Raw genomic sequence first — 22,030 nt, 5'->3', positions numbered from 1 at the left:
ATGTGGACGGACGTGTGAAGCTGGCCATTGGACAGGTGGAGGTCAACGTCAAGGAAAGTGGCATGGGATTTGGAGTAGGACCAGGTGAATCTGATGGAACCAAAGGAATTGAGGTTGGAGAGGAAATTCTGAAGTTCTTCTTCACTGTGAGTCCAGATCATGAAGATGTCATCAATAAATCTGTACCAAACTTTGGGTTGGCAGGCCTGGGTAACCAAGAAGGCTTCCTCTAACCGACCCATGAATAGGTTGGCGTACGAGGGGGCCATCCTGGTACCCATGGCTGTTCCCTTTAATTGTTGGTATGTCTGGCCTTCGTGGCAAACGAATCTGCTCCAGTCCGGAATCCTTGAACCATTACACCAACAACCTGACAACAGCTTTCGCATCTCGCAACTACCCTCCCAACCTGGTACAGAAGCAAATAACCAGAGCCACTTCCTCATCCCCTCGAACCCAGAATCCCCCACAGAAGAACCACAAAAGTGCCCCACTTGTGACAGGATACTTTCCGGGACTGGACCAGACTCTGAATGTGGCTCTCCAGCAGGGATACGACTTCCTCAAATCCTGCCCTGAAATGAGATCCATCCTTCATGAAATCCTCCCCACTCCACCAAGAGTGTCTTTCCACCGTCCACCTAACCTTCGTAACCTGTTAGTTCATCCCTATGAAATCCCCAAACCACCTTCCCTACCCTCTGGCTCCTATCCTTGTAACCGCCCCCGGTGTAAAACCTGTCCCATGCACCCTCCCACCACCACCTACTCCAGTCCTGTAACCCGGAAGGTGTACACGATCAAAGGCAGAGCCACATGTGAAAGCACCCACGTGATTTACCAACTGACCTGCCTACACTGTGATGCATTCTATGTGGGAATGACCAGCAACAAACTGTCCATTCGCATGAATGGACACAGGCAGACAGTGTTTGTTGGTAATGAGGATCACCCTGTGGCTAAACATGCCTCGGTGCATGGCCAGCACATCTTGGCACAGTCTTACACCGTCCGGGTTATCTGGATACTTCCCACCAACACCAACCTATCCGAACTCCGGAGATGGGAACTTGCTCTTCAATATATCCTCTCTTCCCGTTACCCACCAGGCCTCAATCTCCGCTAATTTCAAGTTGCCGCCACGCATACCTCACCTGTCATTCAACATCATCTTTGCCTCTTCACTTCCGCCTCGACTGACATCTCTGCCCAAACCCTTTGTCTTTAAATATGTCTGCTTGTGTCTGTATATGTGTGGATGGATATGTGCGTGTGTGGGAGTGTATACCTGTCCTTTTTTCCCCCTAAGGTAAGTCTTTCCACTCCCGGGATTGGAATGACTCCTTACCCTCTCCCTTAAAACCCACATCTCGTCTTTCCCTCTCCTTCCCCTCTTTCCTGATGAGGCAACAGTTTGTTGCGAAAGCTTGAATTTTGTGTGTGTGTTTGTGTTTGTTTGTGTGTCTATCGACCTGCCAGCGCTTTCGTTCGGTAAGTCACATCATCTTTGTTTTTACATATATTTTTCCCACGTGGAATGTTTCCCTCTATTATATACATACATACATACATACATAGCAAACACTGATGGCATAAAGATAGATCTAAAATTGTCTACATTATCCCTTTCTCCCTTTTTATACAGTGGCTTTACCACTAAGTACTTTAACCGTTCAGAAAATTGACCTTTCCTAAAGGAAAAATCACAAATATGGCTAAATACGGGGCTAACATGTGCAGCACAGTACTTAACACTCCATCATAACCAAGAGAATGCTTAGTCTTCAATGATTTAATTATTGACTTAATCTCTCCCTTGTCTGTATCACAGAGGAGTATTACAGACATCAGTCTCAGAAAGGCATTTGCCAAGTAAGTTACATGATTCTGTGTAGAAACTAAATTTTTATTTAATTCACCTGCAATGCTCAGAAAATGACTGTTAAACAGTGTACATATGTTTGATTTATCAGTAACAGAAATATTTTTACTACGAACTGACTTTATATTGTCGACCTTGTGCTGCTGACCAGACACTTCCTTCACAACTGAGAATATGGTTTTAATTTTATCCTGTGAATTAGCTGTTCTATTTGCATACCGCATACTGTTTGCCTTCCTAATAACATTTTAAGCGCCTTACAATACTGTTTGTAATGGGCTACTGTAGCATGATTGTGACTACTTCGAACATTTTGATATAATTCCCGCTTTGGTCTACATGATATCCTTACCCCACTAGTCAACCACCCAGGGTGCCTATTACTGATTGTACCCCATTTATAACATTCTAATGGAAAGCAACTCCCAAAGAGCATGAGAAATGTGTTAAGGAAAGCATTATATTTATCATCTATGTTATCAGCACTATAAACATCCTGTCACTCTTGTTTCTTGACAAGGTTTAAAAAACTCTCTATTGCTGTTGGATTAACTTCCCTACATAGTTTGTAATTACATGTGACATCTGTTTGAGTACAAAAGGCTTTTAGTATTAAAATTCATACATCATGGTCCGAAAGGCCATTCACCCTTTTACTAAAAGAATGCCCATCTAGTAATGTTAATACCTAACAGCCACATGAAGATGAGGCCGATCATGATGCTGAAACAGTTGCACAAAATTCACATTAATACCACCAGTTTGAGTAGTTATCTTTACCTCCTCACCACCTATATCATATTCCCTGTCCCTATCAAGACTGTTCCCTGTTCCACCCACTATCAATACCTGACCCTACTTCATAAAATTCTTACATAGCTCCCCTATGCTGTCAGTCACCTGAGCCAACCTTGTACTAGGCTTCACAATGCTGGTGACCTGGTACTCACTCCCCAACACTTCCTGCAACTGCTGGCCCACACCTCTACCATGTGAACTACCTAGCAGCAGGACTTTCCTCTTTCTGTCAGATTTTGCAAATGACCTAGGCCTCCTAACTGCTGAGGACTGCTGCATGTTCCCACATCTACAGCTACAAGAGGCTCCTCTCCACTCAACAGAAGCAGTAACAGCCATTCTTTCCTCACTCTATTATGAGTCATGTATGAAAAGCATTTGACACTGCTCATAAAATAATGTGTGTTATCTAATGTGCTACAACAGGAAAAATATATGTACAGACACAACTGTTAAGTTCTATCAAACTGACTATAAACTGTACAGCCATATTGTATTTGTTGTTGACAGGAGGTACAGTCAGCCTGAGAATATGCACCTATACTCGCTAAAATGTTACTGGCTAGGTTAATGTTGGGATTGCAGTTTGGCAGGTGGGCTAGGGTCATGTACTATGGCTACAGGAAGAAAGAGGTGGGAATGGGCTGCTAATGGGTCAGCGGAAGGCAGCAGATGTGCTGGCTGGTAATGCAGGAGGTAGCGGTGGCAAGTGCAGGGGCTAGGCATGTGGTAAATGGATAGTGGAGCTGGTGAAGTGTGGCACATTATTAAGGTGACATGGAGGCTTGGATTTTAGGAGGGATGAAAGGACAGAAAATGTTGGGCAGAGGGTGTGAGAACAGTAAATTAGCAGAGAGCGAAACCAGGAGGCTCATGGGAGGTTAACTTCCATCTATGTAGTTCGCAAAAATTGATGCTGCAGGGAAGGATCCAGATGGCATGCTCATGAAGCAGCCATGGAATTTTAGTGTGCTGTGCTCAGTAGCATGTTGTGCAACTGGGTAGTCAACTTTGTTCTCAGCCACAGTTTGGCAGTGGCATTCTGGTGGACAGCTGCTTGGTTTTCATGACAATACAAAATGTTGTGCAGTAATTGCAGCAGAGTTGGTACACGACAAGAGTGCTTTCACATGTGCCCCGCCACTAATGGGATAGGATAAGCCTGTGACAGGACTGGACTAGGAAGTGTTGGATGGGTAAACTGGGCTGGTCTTGCACCTGGGTCTTCCATAGGCCTATGAACCCTGATGCAAGTGGCTGGGAGTGAGAGGGGGATAGGGATGGACCAAGATGTTATGTAGGTTGACTAGGTGATGGGATACCAATTTAGGAGGGGCTTTCCTCATTTCCAGGCATGATGATAGATAAACAAAGATCTGGCAAGGGATATGTTTCAGCTACTCCAGTCCAGGGTGATACTGAGTGATGAAAAGGAGTGATTCTTTGTAGGCAATTCTATGGTGGTGATGGAAGGATTAGGGGTGTTTGTGGGCTAAGTTTGGGGCTCAGTGCCTGTCTGTGTAGGCTCTCATGCCTTTCAGCGTAGTTGGCAATGCAATTCTCATCACTGCAGATATGCCATCCATGGGTGGCCAGGCTGTATTGGAGCATTTATTTATTTACTTGTTTATTTATTTATTTATTTTAGAGTGGAAGAGGCGACACCTGTCAAATGCAGGTGCTGTTGGCAGTTAATGGGTTTCAATATCGACAGAGGTGTGGATGGAGAAGGTGATTTGTTGGGCTGAGGAGGATGAGGTGAAATGTATGGGAGAGGTGTTGAGGTTGTGGTGGAATGAGGATAGGGTGTCTTGGCCTTTAGTCAGATCATAATGATGTCATCAGTGGGCTTTTACCAGACAAGGGGTTTTGGGGTTTTGGGAGGCCAGGTAGGTTTCCTCTAGGTGACCAATAAACAGTGGGCACAGGAGGGTGCTATGCGGATGTGCTTGGCTGTCTCATAGATTTGTTTATATACCTTCCCCTCAAAGGAGAAGTCATTGTGTTTGAGTACAAAGTTGGTAAGGTGTATGAGGAATGAGGTAGTGGGATTTGAGTCAAGAGAGGTCGGATTTGATAACTGCAAGGCCATGGGCATGGGGAATGCTGCTATATACGGAGAACACATCAACAATGATGAGCAGGGATACAGATGGTAAAGGGGTGGGAATAGTAGAGTGCAGTGAAAGAAGTCATTAGTACCTTTGATGTGTGAGGTTAGGCTACAGGCAATGGGTTGGAACTGTTGGTTGACAAGAGTGGAAATTCTTTCAGTGGCAGCACAATGGCCAGCTACAATGGGTTGTCCAGATTTGTTGGGTTTGTGAATTTTGGTTGGCATGTAGAATGTGTGTGGCATGGGGTATTATTTGGGTGAGGAAGGAGATGGATTTAGGGGAGATATTCTGGGGTGGGCTAAGGGTTCCAGTAGGGATTGGAGGTTAAGTTGGACTTCTGGGATGAGAACTACGACAGAGCCTTAGATGGAGGAGTCAGACAATTGGCAGAAGCCTTCTATCAGGCAGTCACTACAGTTCATAACATTTGACTACATGTGGCTGTACCAACATCCAACTGGAAGGAAAAGGGTGTGACATCTAAGAATGATTTACCAGTTAACTATGGTGAAAGTCACGCTTTTGTTTCTGCCAGAGTCTTGAAAGAAAGGTGTACATAAAAAACTTAATGGATTTGTAGAACAGGAAACTGATGTATAAAGATTTTAAAATAATTGCTTCCCAAAAAAAATTGCTTCAGCAACAGGAACAAAAAGGGAGCCACTTACCTTAAAATTCTGTTTGTCACCAACTGTTCAAAATGTCCATCATCTACACTAAAATACACATTTGCATTTCCTGGTGTGAGGACTTCTGGAAAGGCCAAAAAGATTCCTTTTATATCATTGTACATGCAGCAACAAAGTGATGTTTTAAATCCTCCTTGGCAGTCTTCGTCTTAGAGTTTACCCTTGATTAAAATGTCCAATGCTGTTAAATCAGAGGACTGTGCACACCAACTGATAATGGATTCACATCCTATCCAGCCACCAGGAAAAAGCTGTGTGAGCATGTTCCTAGCCATATGTGAGTAGTGAATTGGACACCCATTGTGCTGATACCACAAACATCTCACTATTTAAAGTGGTACTTCCTCTAAGGGAACTGACAGCACTTAAGTAAGAATCTGTGGGTGTCTTTTACTCATTAAAGTTTATTCAATGAAGGAATAACCAATCATATACTATACAATCATCTTGAATAATGTATTTTTTTAGACTTTCCCAGCAGTTTGGTATCATGTTGTGGAATTGAGTGTACTGTTGGTGGTCTGCGTCTTCCCAACACATTATTTCGATGTCGTAACTCAGCTTCTTCATCAGGTGTTTCCTGTGACTGGTTACAAAGCTGAACCTGTTCCATATTTATGGCTGGGCAGTGTCTGGTGTTCCCTGCACTATCTGCACCTGCTGTGGCCATTTCTGGCAGTGCTATTTATCTCTAGGTGTTTCATCCTCCATCTGTACTCATTTTTGCTGTTTTCCCCAATAGCAGCTGTGCCAAGGCATTCCCTACAATGTCCATGCCTACCAGGTGCATTCCCAGGTCTATCAACATGCTGTAAACATTTATTATGCTGTTGGTGACTGCTCAGGCTTTCTATCATGCCCCTGTCATTTTCCTGGCCTTATGGGTTTGGTAAGTCCCTACAAAGTGTGCTGTCTGCCGAATCGACCTGCTGTGGGAATTGTATATTCAGTTCATGAATGCTGGAGCAATCTTTCATCGTGGTGGCCACCATCTGGAGTTCTGTAATGTGTCTGCTCAAAGGATGTGCGGTACCTGAGGTTTTGGGTGTTGATGTTGTTCACTCTCTTGTCCGTGAGCATTACAGTTCTCTCCCAAGGAGGTAATTTCCACCTACTTCTCTATGAGATTTGATCATGTTAATTATGCCCCTTGTTGTCTGATGTTCATTGCCAGAAAAGGGAACTTTTGCCATTGTTTCTTTAGTAATTCTCAAGCTGGATTCCATGCTGTACTGATCTGGTATCCTGCTTCCCGGTTGTTAACATTGATTGATAGATTCAGTAATCACACTATCCCAAAATCTGGGTTCTGAACCAGGATCCCGGTTTTATCATAATGCATGGCATGTTAAAGTTTCATGCAATGTTCTGCTACTGCTAATTTAGTGGCCTGTCATAACCTGGAATGTCTTTGGTGTTCTTTATGTCTAATTTCAACTGTTCGGGTGATCTGACTGACGTAAAACACAACACATTCACAAGATATATGGCAGATACCAGGTTTCCTTAACCCAAGATCATCTTTGACGATTCCAAGGTGCACCCTGATCTTCTGAGGTGGGCAGAACACACTTCTTATTTTGTGTGTCTTCAAGATCCTGCTGATGTTAGCAGATATAGGCCCTGCATACAGTAGAAAGGCCACTCTCTTGGTCTCTTCTTCTTGTTCTCCTCCCATTATATCAGGTCATATGGTAGGATGTAGCACTTTGTGGTGTCACTGTTTAGTACCCATTGTCTGTAAACACTTGCTATAGATGTTCTAACTCTGCTGCCGATCTGCCTGAGTCGGACAGTGTCTTGGTTCAGTGTACAAGTGTTCTCAGTACCCATTCTAATGTGCTGGTTGATGGCAGCTGTCAGCCTGTAGATATAAGTCTGTGTGTGTTGGTTTCTTATATACACTGTGGCCTAATGTGCCATCTGTCTTCCTTTTCACCAGGGCATCCAGGAATGGAAGTTGACTATCATTCTCTAGTTGCATTGTGAACTTTATATTGGGGTGTCTCGAGTTCAGATGGTCAAGGAACTTGTCCAGTCTTTTCCGACGATGTGCCCAAATGATGAATGTGTCATCAACATACCTGAAGAAATAGGTCAGCTGGTAGGCAGTAGTCATAAGTGCCTCATATTCGAATCTCTCCAGATTTGCCACTACTGGAGATAAGAGGCTATCCACCACCACTCCTCCAGTCTTCATAAAATTGACTTCCACATAGGAAATAAGTAGATGTTAAAATGTGCTTGAAAAGGTCCAGCAAATCTCTCACTGATTTAATTGAGTGTGTCCTAAAGTGGTACCCTCATGAAAAGAGACACAACACCAAAGCTCACCATGATGTGTCTGTTTGAGATTCATGGGTTTTTGAGGTGTTCCACAAAGTCTGAGGAGTTACAGATGTGGTGGATGCACTTTCCTACACATGTTGCTAACATTTTTTTAAAGGTGTGTGGCTGTAGGGTAGATGGCTGCACCAATGTTGCTTACAATTGGACAAAGCAATATATCCTATTTTCAGATCTTGGGTAATCCATATAGTGATACTGGTGCTTTAGCTTTCAGCTGCTTGGCAACCTTCTCAGGCCATCCTGTTTCCTTAAGAGAGCCCTGGTTTTCCTGTTCTCTCCATTGGTGGGGACTTTGTCTAGTTGGTTAAAATCAGGGTCCTCTAAAAGTTGACAGATCTTGTGGCCATAGTCAGTCTCCAGCAGCACTACAGTAGCATTACCCCGTCTGCTGGTAACACCGTTAACTTTTCATCTTCCCACAAACTCTTGAGAGCCATCCTCTTGGTTCTTGACATATTGGTTTGGATGGCCTGGCTCTGGTGAGCACCCTCCACATCCCTCTTCGAATCTCTTCTGCAACACTTGATGGTATAGTGCTGACCACCTACTCCACAGAGCTGATGAAACTGGAAACTGGTAGGTCTCTAGGAGTGACTGCAGAATTGAGGTCTGTTATGAGTACTTTTATGGAGGCATCATCCAGTTTTTAACCACTCAGATTGTGTGTTTGTTGCACTCTTTTAGTCATGCACTCAAATTTTGCCAGTTTTGGAGCTTTAGCACAGTGGTTGATGTACTCGGCCAGCGACCATGAGATACTGACTATCCTGTCCCGGTCCTCTGGTGGCAAGTTGTTTGCCAAGTCAAGATGCAGGCATTTGTAGCTCCCTGGATGTGACGTTCAGTGTATGCCGTATATCACAGATCCTTTCCCTTACCACAGTCGTACTGGCATGTTGCTTGATTCTATTAGCTGTCTTAGATGTTATATGGTGTTTAATTTTTGCAAAAACAGGCACCATGTCTCCTCCTCTGCACCTAAATAAGAAACTGAGATAGCTCACCATCGTCTATTTGTGCTGTCATAGCTTGTCCAATAGCTTCATCTTCTTGCACATTTCCTCCACATAGTGTCTTGCAATGTAATTTCTTAGACTTTCATGGCAATTCAGTGTTATCTTGTGGAATCAGGTGTACTGCCAGTGGTCTGCATTTTCCCAACACAATATTTCAATGTTGTAACTTTGTATCTTCATTAGGTGTTTCCTGCAACTAGTCAACAAGCTGGCCATGTCCCATATTTATGCTTGGGTGGTGTCTGGTGTCCTACACTGTCCACACTCACTGCAGCTATTTCTGGTGGTGCTATTTATCCCTAGATGTTCTGTCTTCTGTCTGCACCCATGCCAAGGCGTTCCCTACTGGGTCCACACCTGCACCCACCAGGGCATTCCCATATGCTGTAAACGTGATGCCTGTATTTGCCAAAATTAAACACCATATAACAGCTGAGGCAGCTAATAGGAGCAAGCATCGTGCCAGTATGGACCTAGTAAGGGAAAGATTTTGTAATATGCAGCATAGACTGGATGTCACCCCCAGGGAGCTACTATTTATTGCATCTGGACTTGCAAAACAACTTACCAACAAGGGACTGGCACAGGATGGATGGTACCTCATAATCACTGTCTGCATGCATCAAAGACGATGTTACTGCTTGATAACTGGCAAAACTTGAGCGCATGAGTAAAAGAGTGCAACAAACACATGATACTCACAAGGTGGTAAATCTGAGTGGTTGCACACTGGACGATGCCACCTTAAAAGCACTCAGAAAGGGCCTCAAATTTGCATTCACTCCTAAAGACCTACTGGTTTTCAGCTTCATCAGCTTTGTGGAGCAGGTGGTCAACACTCTACCAAAACACCAAGTGTTGCAAAGGAGACTCAGAGAGAGACGTGCAGGATACTCACCAGAGCCAAGCCATCCAAACCAAACATCTTAAGAGATGAAAGGATGGCCATCAAGAGTTTGTGGGAAAATGAAAACTTAGTGATGTTACTGACAGACAAGGGGAACTCTATTGTATTATTGCTGAAGACCAACTATGACCAGAAGATCTGTCAACTTTTAGAGGACCATGCTTACAATCAACTAGAAAAGACCCCACCAATACAGTGAACTGGAAAATCAGGGCTCTTCTTAAGGAAACAGGATGGCCTGAGAAGGTTGTCAAGCAACTGAAAGCTAATGCACCAGTACCACCCAGACTATATGGAGTACCCAAGGTCCATAAAGAGGATATACCACTTTGCACAATCATAAGCATTATCAGTGCAGCCACCTATCCTACAGCCACTCACTTTAAGAAGACATTAGCACCATGTGTGGGAAAGTGCATCCACCACATCTGTAATTCCTCAGACTTGATTGCAACATCTCAAAAACCTGCAAACCTAGAACACAGACATCATGGTCACCTTTGATGTTGTGTCTCTGTTCAAGAGGGTACCACTTTAGCACAGTGAGAGATTTAATGGAGTTCTGCTACACCTTTCCAAACACATTTTAACATTGACTTACTTTGTATGTGGAAGCCAATTTTATGAACAGACTGGAGGAGTGGTGATGGGTAGCACATTATCTCTGGTAGTGAGAATCTGTTTATGGAGAGATTCAAGGATGAGGCACTTATGACTACTGCCTATCAGCCGACCTGTTTGTTCAGGTATGTTGATGACACATTTGTCACTTGGGCACATGGTTGGAAAAGACTGGATGTGTTCCTTGACCACCTGAACTCAAGACACCCCCACCTTAAGTTCATAATGGAACTATAGAATGATGGTCAACTTCCATTCTTTGATGTCCTGGTGAAAAGGAACACAGATGGCACATTAGGCCACAGTGTGTATAGGAAACAAACAGGCACTGACTTGTATCTACAGGTTGACAACTGCCATCATCCGGCACAGAAGAACGGGGTAAATGGGGTACTGAGAACACTTATACACCAAGCAAAGACATTGTATGACTCGGGCAGATTGGCAGCAGAGTTAGGAAATCTATAGCAAGTGTTTACAGACAATGGCCACTCAACAATGACATCTGCAAAGCACTACATCCCACCAGATGACGTGATATAACAGGAGAAGAACAAGAAGAAGAGACCAGGAGAGTGGCCTTTCTACTGTATGCAGGGACTATATCTGCTAACATCAGCAGTATCCTCAAGAAACACAAAATCAGAGGTGTGTTCTGCCCACCTCAGGAGATCCGGGCACTCTTTGGAAAGGATGAAGATGATCTGCGGGTAAGGAAAACTGGTATCTACCATACACCTTGTGAATGTGGTATGTACTTTTAAGAACTTTACTTATGTCTTGACCACACTTCTATTTTTCATCAACCTTACGCATTTTGTCTTTCCATCATTTACAAAGGCATTTCTATGTCAGTGATATAAAACATTAGATACATTGTATCACGTCAACATTCTTGAGCACTTGTCTCGATCTTGAGAAAGTTGACGTGATACAATGTATCTAACGTTTTTATACAACCAATGTAGCAATGCCTTTGGAAATGACGGAAAGTTGAAACGCATAAGTTCGGTGAAAAATAAAAGTGTGGTCAAGACATAAGCAAAGTTATTAAAAGGGCATCCAGATGGCTGTCTCATAGCATTTTCATGCAAATTGCAATGTGGCATGCCTAACATCAGTCAAACCATCTGAACAGTTGAAATCCGATGCAAAGAACACCAAAGACATACCAGGCTACGACAGGCCACTATATCAGCAGTAGTAGAACATTGCCTGAAACTTGAAAATACAATGCATTATGATAAAATCAGGATCCTGTTTCAGACCCACAGATTTTGGGATAGTGTGATTACTGAATCTATCAAAATCAAGATGACAGAGAACCTCATCAACGAGGAAGCAGGACACCAGATCAGTACAGTGTGGAATCTGGCTTCAGTATTACTAAAGAAACAATGGAAAATAGTTCCCTTCCCTGGTAAAAAACCTCGGACAACAAGGGTTTGTCTCTCTTATGGAGCACCACGCAGCAGCTATCTCCTTGGGAGACAGCTGTAGTGCTCAAGGATAGGAGAGGGAACAACATTAACCACCGAAAATCTAAGGCACCAGACATCCTAGGAGCAGACACAGTACAGAACTCCAGATGGCAGCCACCACCGTGAGAGATTGCTGAGGCATCCATGGACAGAATACACAATTCCCATAGCAGCCTGATTCAGCAGACAGGGCACCTTGTAGGGATCCACAGAACCCACAAGGCCAGGAGAAAGACAATGGCATGATAGCAAGCCAGAGCAGTTGCCAACAGCATAAGAAACATTTGCAGCATGGGCTCAGACATTGTAGAAAATGCCTTGGCACAGCAGCCACCAGGGAAAATAGTAGAAACAGACTCCGATGGAAGAGGAATGCCTAGAGATAAAGAGCACTACCAGAAACAGCCGCAGCAGGTGAGGACAGTGTACGGAACACCAGACATTGCCCAGGCATAAATATGGGACACAATCAGCTTGTCGAGCAGTCGCAGGAAACACGTGATGAAGATGCTGAGTTACAACATCGAAATGTTGTGTGGGGAGATGCAGACCACTGGCAGTACACCCAATACCATGTGATGATCTAGAATAATCCAGAATGAGATTTTCACTCTGCAGCGGAGTGTGCGCTGATATGAAACTTCCTGGCAGATTAAAACTGTGTGCCCAACCGAGACTCGAACTCGGGACCTTTGCCTTTCGCGGGCAAGTGCTCTACCACTGAGCTACCGAAGCACGACTCACGACCGGTACTCACAGCTTTACTTCTGCCAGTACCTCGTCTCCTACCTTCCAAACTTTACAGAAGCTCTCCTGCGAAACTTGCAGAACTAGCACTCCTGAAAGAAAGGATATTGCGGAGACATGGCTTAGCCACAGCCTGGGGGATGTTTCCAGAATGAGATTTTCACTCTGCAGCGGAATGTGCGCTGATATGAAACTTCCTGGCAGATTAAAACTGTGTGCCCGACCGAGACTCGAACTCGGGACCTTTGCCTTTCGCGGGCAAGTGCTCTACCAAGGAGGTAGGAGACGAGGTACTGGCAGAAGTAAAGCTGTGAGTACCGGTCGTGAGTCGTGCTTCGGTAGCTCAGTGGTAGAGCACTTGCCCGCGAAAGGCAAAGGTCCCGAGTTCGAGTCTCGGTCGGGCACACAGTTTTAATCTGCCAGGAAGTTTCATATCAGCGCACACTCCGCTGCAGAGTGAAAATCTCATTCTGGAAACATCCCCCAGGCTGTGGCTAAGCCATGTCTCCGCAATATCCTTTCTTTCAGGAGTGCTAGTTCTGCAAGTTTCGCAGGAGAGCTTCTGTAAAGTTTGGAAGGTAGGAGACGAGGTACTGGCAGAAGTAAAGCTGTGAGTACCGGTCGTGAGTCGTGCTTCGGTAGCTCAGTGGTAGAGCACTTGCCCGCGAAAGGCAAAGGTCCCGAGTTCGAGTCTCGGTCGGGCACACAGTTTTAATCTGCCAGGAAGTTTCATATCTAGAATAATGTTTACATTCCACTGCCTCTGATGTAAAACCTGCCTGAGTCAGTGTCTATTCAGCTACCCAATAATGCACATTCCTCACATTTGCTTTCCATGATATATAAAGGTAATTTCATCAGTAATGAGATGTTTTTGTAGAAATTGCCAATTCTGAACAACATCTAGTTTGTTCCCTCCACACAATGTGCTCTTGTTCTTTACTCCAGTACCCTTTGAATAACAACTGTTTATATATTTGGTGAATTGTCAGTCTTGTTGGACATCATCTGTTGGGATACCTTTGTGCATACAACTCAACTGTTACATTCCTTACAGAGAAGTGACATACTTATTTCTCTTGGTTAATGAAAGATATATTTTTTTTTAACTAACCACACTCGACACACATGAACGACAAAGACAGAATGGAAGCTCCATTTCATCTGTAGTCCTTTTATACTCACACTTGGCAGTACAACACTGTTTCCTGTTCCTTGTGATACATTTGGGAATGGAATCATGAATTTCCACAAGACAACAATTGGTTCCATGTTGAAAACAGATAAATCCTAAGTTTGAAATATTTCAATTAGTCTGAAACCAGTATCTGCATTTTGAAGAGTGAACAACATTGAATTCCTCCCTTTCAGATCTTCAATACTAGCAACAGAAATTACTACAATTTGGTTTGAAAAAGCGAAGCTGATGCCAATATTGTCGAGACTATATTTTTTCTTAGTGAGATCTTATACACAGTTAACCTGGCTGAAAACTGAATTATGATATCTTAAATGGTTATTTGTGGTGAACTGATTTTTTAAATGGTGATTCATGCATGTTCTAAGTGAAGGAGGAGTGAGACAGAGTTGTAGCTCATCTCCTACATTATTTGATCTCTGATGGAAACCTTAATTAACAAATTACAAAGCTATTGGGCTGCTGATCCTGATACCAACAAAATGTTGGAATTATGTAAATCTCTAACTTCCCGGAAAAAAAATTCCTGCTCCTGAGCTATCAAAGAAAAGTGTAGTACTGCATTTCTATTCATTTAGTATTTGTATTTTCCAACCTATACTTCTACTGAGCCGAATATCTCCCGGGATAAGGAGATTACCTTCATCAATTGCCAACGGCCTTCTAGGAGGGTGGATGAGCGGCTAGAAGGAAGGGCACTCTCTTGCCCTTGGGGTGGGAAACTGCTCCTAAAGGCGGGGAGCCACAAGGTGGCCAACGGCATAGAATGGAGAAGGCAATGGGAAACCACTCCATTAAAGACCCGGGCAGGTATCCCAAGTATCAACAGCTTATGATGGAAAGCTCTTTGGTTAAATTCTCCGGAGGTAAAATAGTCCCCCATTCGGATCTCCGGGCGGGGACAACTAAATAGATACCAAAATCCAAAAGCATTATTGTAAGAAGGATAGCAACATGGAACGTCAATTCACTTCTTAAATGTGGTAAACTGGAAAACTTGAAAATGGAAATGAAACAAATGGATATTGATGTACTGGGAGTCTCAGAAATGAGATGGCCAAATGCTGGCGACTTTTGGTCAGGGGATTACAGAATCATACACACTGGAACAGCACAAGACAATCCCGGGATTGTAGGAGTGGGAATTATCCTCAGTAAAGAGATGGGGTTAAGAGTGAAAGGATTTGTTCAACACAGTGAGAGGATAATTTATGTCCGATTGGAAACTAAACCAAGAGACACAATCATAATCCAAGTATACACGCCAACTACAAGGCACGAGGATGATGAAATCGACATGATGTATGACCACCTTGAAGAAGTAATTGGCAGAATTAAAGGAGCTGAAAACCTTGTCATCATGGGAGATATGAATGCCGTTGTTGGGGAAGGTAAAGAAGAGGATGTGGCAGGGAATTTTGGATTAGGATTAAGAAATGAAAGAGGGGATAAACTTGTAGAATTCTGCCAAAGAAATAAACTTTGCATTACAAATACCTTCTTTAATCATCATCCAAGAAGAAGATATACTTGAAAAATGCCTGGTGACATTAACAGATATCAAATTGACTTCATATTAGTGAAGCAAAGATTTAAAAACCAAGTTAAGGACAGCAGATCATATCCAGGCTGTGATGTGGAAAGTGACCACATACTTGTTATGATGACGACTGAACTAAAATTCAAGAACATTAAAAAAAGAAGTACATGTAAATGGGATTTGACAAACCTGAAAAACGAAAATACACTGAAGCACTATCAACTAGAAACAGACAAGAAAACAAATACACAGGGCTGCAATGACATCCAAAGCAGCTGGGAAAAAAATAAAAACTGGTATTTTAGAAGCAGCAGAAGAAGTAATAGGAAAAGAAAGGAAAGAGAAAAGGAAGGAATGGATCACTAATGACCTACTAAATATGATGGAAGAAAGAAGGAAATTAAAAAATTCTGTGAAGAAGGAAGACCAAGAGAAATACAAGAGTCTGAAAAACAGAATCAACAGAGAGGCAAAACAAACAAGAGAAAAATACCTTGATGATCTCTGTATTTCAGTTGAAGACATCATGAGCAAGGGAAATATTGACAAGGCCTATAAATGCGTGAGACATTGCTTTGGAGACAGAAGAAACAAGTGCAGGGCTGTGATGGATGAAAATGGCAATATGTTGGATGACGATGATGAAGTTGCAAGAAGATGGAAACAATATATAGGAAAACTGTACAGCAGACCAGACCTGTCTGAAAACATCATGGAAGAAGAAACAGAAGTAGATGCACACAACATAGGTGAACCTATATTAAAGGAAGAGTTTGAACTAGCTCTGAAAAAATTGAAAAACAACAAATCGCCTGGTATAGACAATATCCCAGCCGAACTTCTGAAATCTGGAGGAGCAAAACTGAATCAGGAGTTGTATAATCTTGTTTTCAACATGTACAAGCAGGGTAAAATTCCTACAGACTTTGAGAAAAACATTATGATCCCCATTCCAAAGAAGGCAAATGCTACAAGATGTGAAAATTATAGGACGCTCAGCCTAGTTACACACACCTCTAAAATATTAACCTCAATTATCCTAAAATGCATAGAACAAAAAGTCAAAGCTACACTCTCCGAAGACCAGTTTGGATTCCGGAAAGATAGAGGAACCAGAGAAGCAATATTTGCTCTAAAATTAATAATAGAGAAACGACTAGATAAGAACCTGAAAACATACATAGCTTTCATAGATGTAGAGAAAGCCTTTGATAATGTTAAATGGGATAAGATGTTTGAGGTGCTCAAAAAAGTAGGAATAGACCATAAAGATAGAAAAATGATATGGAACCTGTACAAAAACGAGACAGCAGTTATCTGTGGACGGACAAAACAAGAAGAGGTGCAGATACGGAAAGGTGTCCGACAAGGTTGCGCACTATCCCCTGTTATCTTTAACGTATACATTGAAGAGGCGCTGAAAAGAGTAAGGGAAAATTCACTGACAGGTGTAGTAATTCATGGCCAACGAATAGATATGATAAGATATGCCAATGATATAGCTGTCCTGGCTGAAAGTGAAGAAGATCTTGTAGTCCTACTGAATAGAATGGATAAAGTTATGGGTGAAGAATATAATATGAGAATTAATAAAGCAAAAACAAAAGTAATGGCATGCGGCAAAGAAGATCAAGTGAAAGTCCAAGTTCATGTAGGCAATGAACTGCTTGAACAAGTTGATAAATTTACTTATCTGGGCAGTAATATTACCAGGGATGGAAGGAGCAAGGCAGAAGTGAGAAGTAGAATAGCTCAAGCAAAGGCTGCTTTTAACAAGAAGAAAAACATATTAGCATCTAAGAGCATCAGCCTTGAAATCAGGAAAAGATTTTTGAAATCATATGTGTGGAGTGTGGCATGCTATGGGTGTGAAACATGGACTCTTGGGACAGAGGAAGACCAGAAGCTAAATTCTTTTGAAATGTGATGCTATAGACGCATGCTCAAAATAAAATGTATCGACAAGGTCACAAACGAAGTGGTTCTGGAAAGAGCAGGTGTGAAGAGAAGCTTCTGGAGTTTCATTGTTAAAAGAAGAGTGCAATTTACAGGCCATCTATTAAGACATAAAGGACTCCTGAACACAATCATAGAGGGATATGTCGAGGGAAAAAGACCAAGAGGAAGACCACGACTGAGGCACGTGGATCAAATCTTGAAAGATGTGGGATGTAACACCTATAAAGAAATGAAGAGAAAAGCTGATAGACGCACATAATGGAGACAAGCTGCCGTTGTAGCTGTTGCAAACCAATCCTTGGATTGACCACTACAGAAGAAGTATTTGTAATACAAGCAAAAAGTTACAGAACTCTATTCACAGTGTTTGGTTTTCTTTTGGTAAACAAATTATAACAAAGAAGCTGAATATACAGCACAAAACATTAATAGGAATAAATCATCTTATTTAAAGAAAAATAGTAATTAATAAAGTAGAAGGTTAAGAAACTAAATACTGCCAAACCTGGGACAGAAAAGTCTCCCTTTATTATCTTCCGTCCTTCTGCACTAGTGCCCAGATACAAGCAGTTGGGATCTTTTACATAAGTTGCTGCCTTAATAATCTTTGGAAGGCTGATATGATCATCGTATGCAACAATTACAGCTCCAACATCAGGATCAAGTTTTATTTTTGAACGTAACAGTGTTTTCAGATCATCAACCATTGGATCAGGCTGGAAACAATAAATAAAAAAAATAAATAAACACAGAAATTAAATAAAAGGCCATAAGAATCAAAATCGAACTGTGCTTGTGCAGTTCAAAATTTGATGGAAATTTTCATTCCAATAAGAATATAACTAACAAGATTTTACATATCTGTTCTAACAAGGAGCCCCTTGAGTGTGAGGTCACAAGCTCAATTTTCAGTAAGGCTCATTTGAAAGTGTTGTGTTAACAACTATGACATTAGCTGGTAATGACTCATCATATGCATCAGGAGGGTGACAGAAAATGAGTGTCCAGGAGATGCAGAGATCAATCGTCTATGGGGTGCATGTATTACACTTCACAGAACTGATATTGTTGACATTCAAGAAATATTCAAAACAAACCGTTAACTTATACCATGAAAACCAAATGAAACATGATGTGCCAAAGCGATCACAAAGGTTCACACCACTGAGATTGAAGGTGAACTGCTTAGGAGTTAACAAACCATGTACAATGTTGAGCTAGGTGTCCACTCTTAAAGAACGCATATGGAATCATATTGGTGTAGCAGGGTGAGGAGAACTGATGGAATGTGATGGCATGTGACCAAATCTGAAACAGTCTTTCATGGAGATTATTGTGAAATTGGCTGTCCCTCAAGGTGTAGCTGCAGATAGTGCTATAATACATTTTACAGGCATGGGAAAAAGAAACATCCAGAGGCTGAACTTGTCCAGTGGTTCCAGGTGGTATGAACTGCAGTGCCACACACTTTTCAGGAGAGGTAGTTGCTCTAAAGGAGTACAATTTTTACACACAAACCAGGAATCAAGCAACAGCAAGTTATTTTGACCATGTATAGGTCAAAAGCTGTGCTCATACCATAGCTGCAGTTCTCTTATGCTCATTTTCCCACTCTTGCTTGCTGTGATGTAAATATTCCTTACTGCCCTAGCAAGATCATGCACACAAGAAAGAATTTTCTCACAGCACAATAAGTAACTCTCCAGCCAGTTTACCATCCATATTAACAGTTGGCATAATTGTATATGAATGTGTCAATGCATTGATGTTTGTTGATTGTGATGCTGCTCTCTTGGTACCTATAATTTTCAGGGTTCCTTCCATATGCATCTCCTCTTCAAATCCCGATTGGTTGGAGTTGAACACAAATTCATTACTGAATGATGGGATAAGTTTTTTTATCACATCTACACATTTTTGAGCAGATTCCACAGCTGTGCATCATCGAGTTGCAGCTTTGTTTGAAATTTCATTATCTTACATCTTCCAATTCTGTACCACTGTCTGAAGTTGTGTAACCATCCACTGCTTCACTTGAAATCTTTGTAATCTATGTCATGAACAATTTGATGGGCATAGTAGGTCACATAGTAGGTCACTATCATGCACATCTTGTAAACTCTATCGAGCATCCCTGAAATAGATAAACACCAGTTTTTGTAACAAGTGAGCCTTGTCCTGCCTTGAATATCCAAAGTTTTCTTATTTACCACTTGGTCATATTGCTGCAGACTTATTTGAAATCTGTTCATAACTATTTTTTTACTATGCTGTGGATGATCTTCCAAGTACATAGTTATGTTTAATACCTGCTCCTTGGACAAAAATTGTCCTTTACTATGTTTCAGTGGATTTATGGCTCCCTGTCCAACAAGGATGATTAACTACATGGTTGACTCCTGTTTCAATATCGCTTTCACTTGTTAAGCACACATTGTAATCATTGCACTCCTCATGTACATTGTCCACACAGTCAACGATATAGGACGCCACATGTTCCACTGACTCATCTCACAGAAATGCTAATATTTCATCTGTCACTTCTTTCTCATGAGAAATTCCTTGGGTTCCTTTCTGATGAAGTGTCAACTTTTGGAACTTTTGTTGTAGATATAATACAATGTTTGCTTTGTTTGTTTTTGCAATTGCCTTGCTTTGAATCAACAAACTAGTACTGTTATGAGCGACTCATCGAGTAAGCATTTCAACTATGCTCTGTAACCTCATGCTATTCTCATCATTGGATATCTTCTCTCCTGCCCCCTGTTGCCATTAGCAGCCAGTATTGTGGTTGCATGGAAGACAACATGTGGGTTAATGATGGAGCACACAGTTTGGGTTGGAAAAAATTGCAAAAAGAAATTGAATATGGCATATATCAAAGTGAAACTGCAGTTGTGTGGAATCACTCTTTCTTGCTCAGGTGTTCAAATGAAGGGTCTATCCTCCAAGCCAGGTGGACAAACCCAACTCCTCTGAGATGTTCTCCCATGCACCAAATACTCAAACTTCGTCTAGTACCCAGTTACAAAGGAGCATCACTCTAATTGTACAATACCACCCTGGACTGGAAGAATCATTCAAATTTCCCCCACAGGGCTCTAGATTTTATTGCGATGGTCATTTTGAAAGATGTATGTGGGAGAAAGTAATTTATTTCTTGACTTTCTTGGAATTCTTTTCAGAACCAAGAATCCTCTTTTCTATTTAGTAACTAGTGTTGGAGGAGTATCATCTTTGAGGGAGAAATCTGCCTGTGGCATTACGCAGACATGAAAAAAATCATATTAAAATGAAATACATCAGAGTGCTATTTCTAATAACAGGATCAATATTCTGTACTTATCTGGACCTGCTGATTTGTATATGTCATATAAGAACATTATATATTGTGCTATGAGACCAAGATGCTGCTGTATTCGATTAAATTTTTTATTACCATAGGCCTATTTCGGTGTGATTGCCATCCTCAGGTTGTCTATGGAAATACTTAGTCAGGTACAATATTTCCGATTTTGAAATAGGTAATTTAATGTACTACAGAATTATACTTTGCTACATACATCAGGTGATCTTGATGTACAATGTAGCTGTAAGTTAATGTCATTATGAAGTAAACTTGCATAGTTAGAAAAATTCAGAAATAACTGCTCCAGCTACAGTTTAACACCTACTATAGGTCCACCAACATCAAAGGAGCAAACTTCTACAGTAGTGACAAGCAACTAATACAGTGATACCATATGTACACCACCTGATGTATATAGCAAAGTGTGATTCTATAATATGTTAAATTACCTATTTCAAAATCTGAAATATTGTATCCAACTATGTATTTCCACAGATAACCTGACAATGGCAATCACATCAAAATAGGCCAATTGTAATAAAAAAAATATAAATGAACACAGCAACATCTTAAGTCTCATGCTGCTGCTGCTGTGGTCTTCAGTCCTGAGACTGGTTTGATGCAGCTCTCCATGCTACTCAATCCTGTGCAAGCTTCTTCATCTCATAGCATAATACATAACGTCCTTTTTGGATCAATATGCTGTTGGAATATAAATCTGATTTTAATTAACTGAGAGCTCTTTCTTTTTATTTCACTTGGATGAAATGGTTTTTAGGTCATGTGTAGCTTTTCACCTCACAGGTACATTGACAAATGCATGTATTTGTACTTGATTTTGAGGTTTGGGTTTGTCTTTGTCTTGAGACATCAGTTTTTGTGACTGGCTTCTCAAAGGTTGACACAAGTGAAGTAACAAACACTGGAGGCTCCACTGCTTTAAAAGCTTCATTGGCTTCACCATAGAGAATGCATCTTGTAACTTGTGGCTCCTGAATTTTTCTTTCCTTGTTATAAACACTCCCCTTCCTGCTCCACTTTGAGTGATCACCAGAGCAGTTTATCAATTTTGGAGGAAGAGTACAAATGTGACCTGATTCGTGAGATGGTCCTCCACAATTCCCACATACAGCTCTACCATTACATGCCATAATGGAATGACCAAATTCTGGCATATTAAGCATTGCACTGGGGTTGGAACAAAAAGTCTAATCTTAAGATGGATATAGACTGCAAGAATACTGGAGTATTGAAGGTTAACATTAATGTTGCAGTTTTTTCCACTGTGCCCTTTACTTGCCTCAAATAGTTCTACACTCCTGTGACACCCTGTTTCTCCATTCTCCAATTATTCTTCAGGGCCCATCTCGATTATAT

General features: G+C 41.7%; 1 protein-coding gene across 2 annotated transcripts in view; it reads right to left on the bottom strand.

Annotated features, from left to right (window-relative positions):
• LOC126236855 (glycerol-3-phosphate phosphatase-like) overlaps window positions 1-22,030 on the bottom strand; it is an 83,376-nt gene that overhangs the window by 31,291 nt on the left and 30,055 nt on the right. For both annotated transcript variants that reach the window (XM_049946466.1, XM_049946467.1), the window contains exon 4: window positions 17,810-18,020. In XM_049946466.1, coding sequence (XP_049802423.1) covers window positions 17,810-18,020 — 211 coding nt within the window. The remainder of the gene's footprint in view (window positions 1-17,809; window positions 18,021-22,030) is intronic.

Source organism: Schistocerca nitens, chromosome 2, assembly GCF_023898315.1.
Source record: "Schistocerca nitens isolate TAMUIC-IGC-003100 chromosome 2, iqSchNite1.1, whole genome shotgun sequence".
NCBI classification, from domain to species: domain Eukaryota; kingdom Metazoa; phylum Arthropoda; class Insecta; order Orthoptera; family Acrididae; genus Schistocerca; species Schistocerca nitens.
The sequence above is the reverse complement of the archived record's forward strand: the minus strand, read 5'-3'. Positions and strand labels throughout refer to the sequence as shown.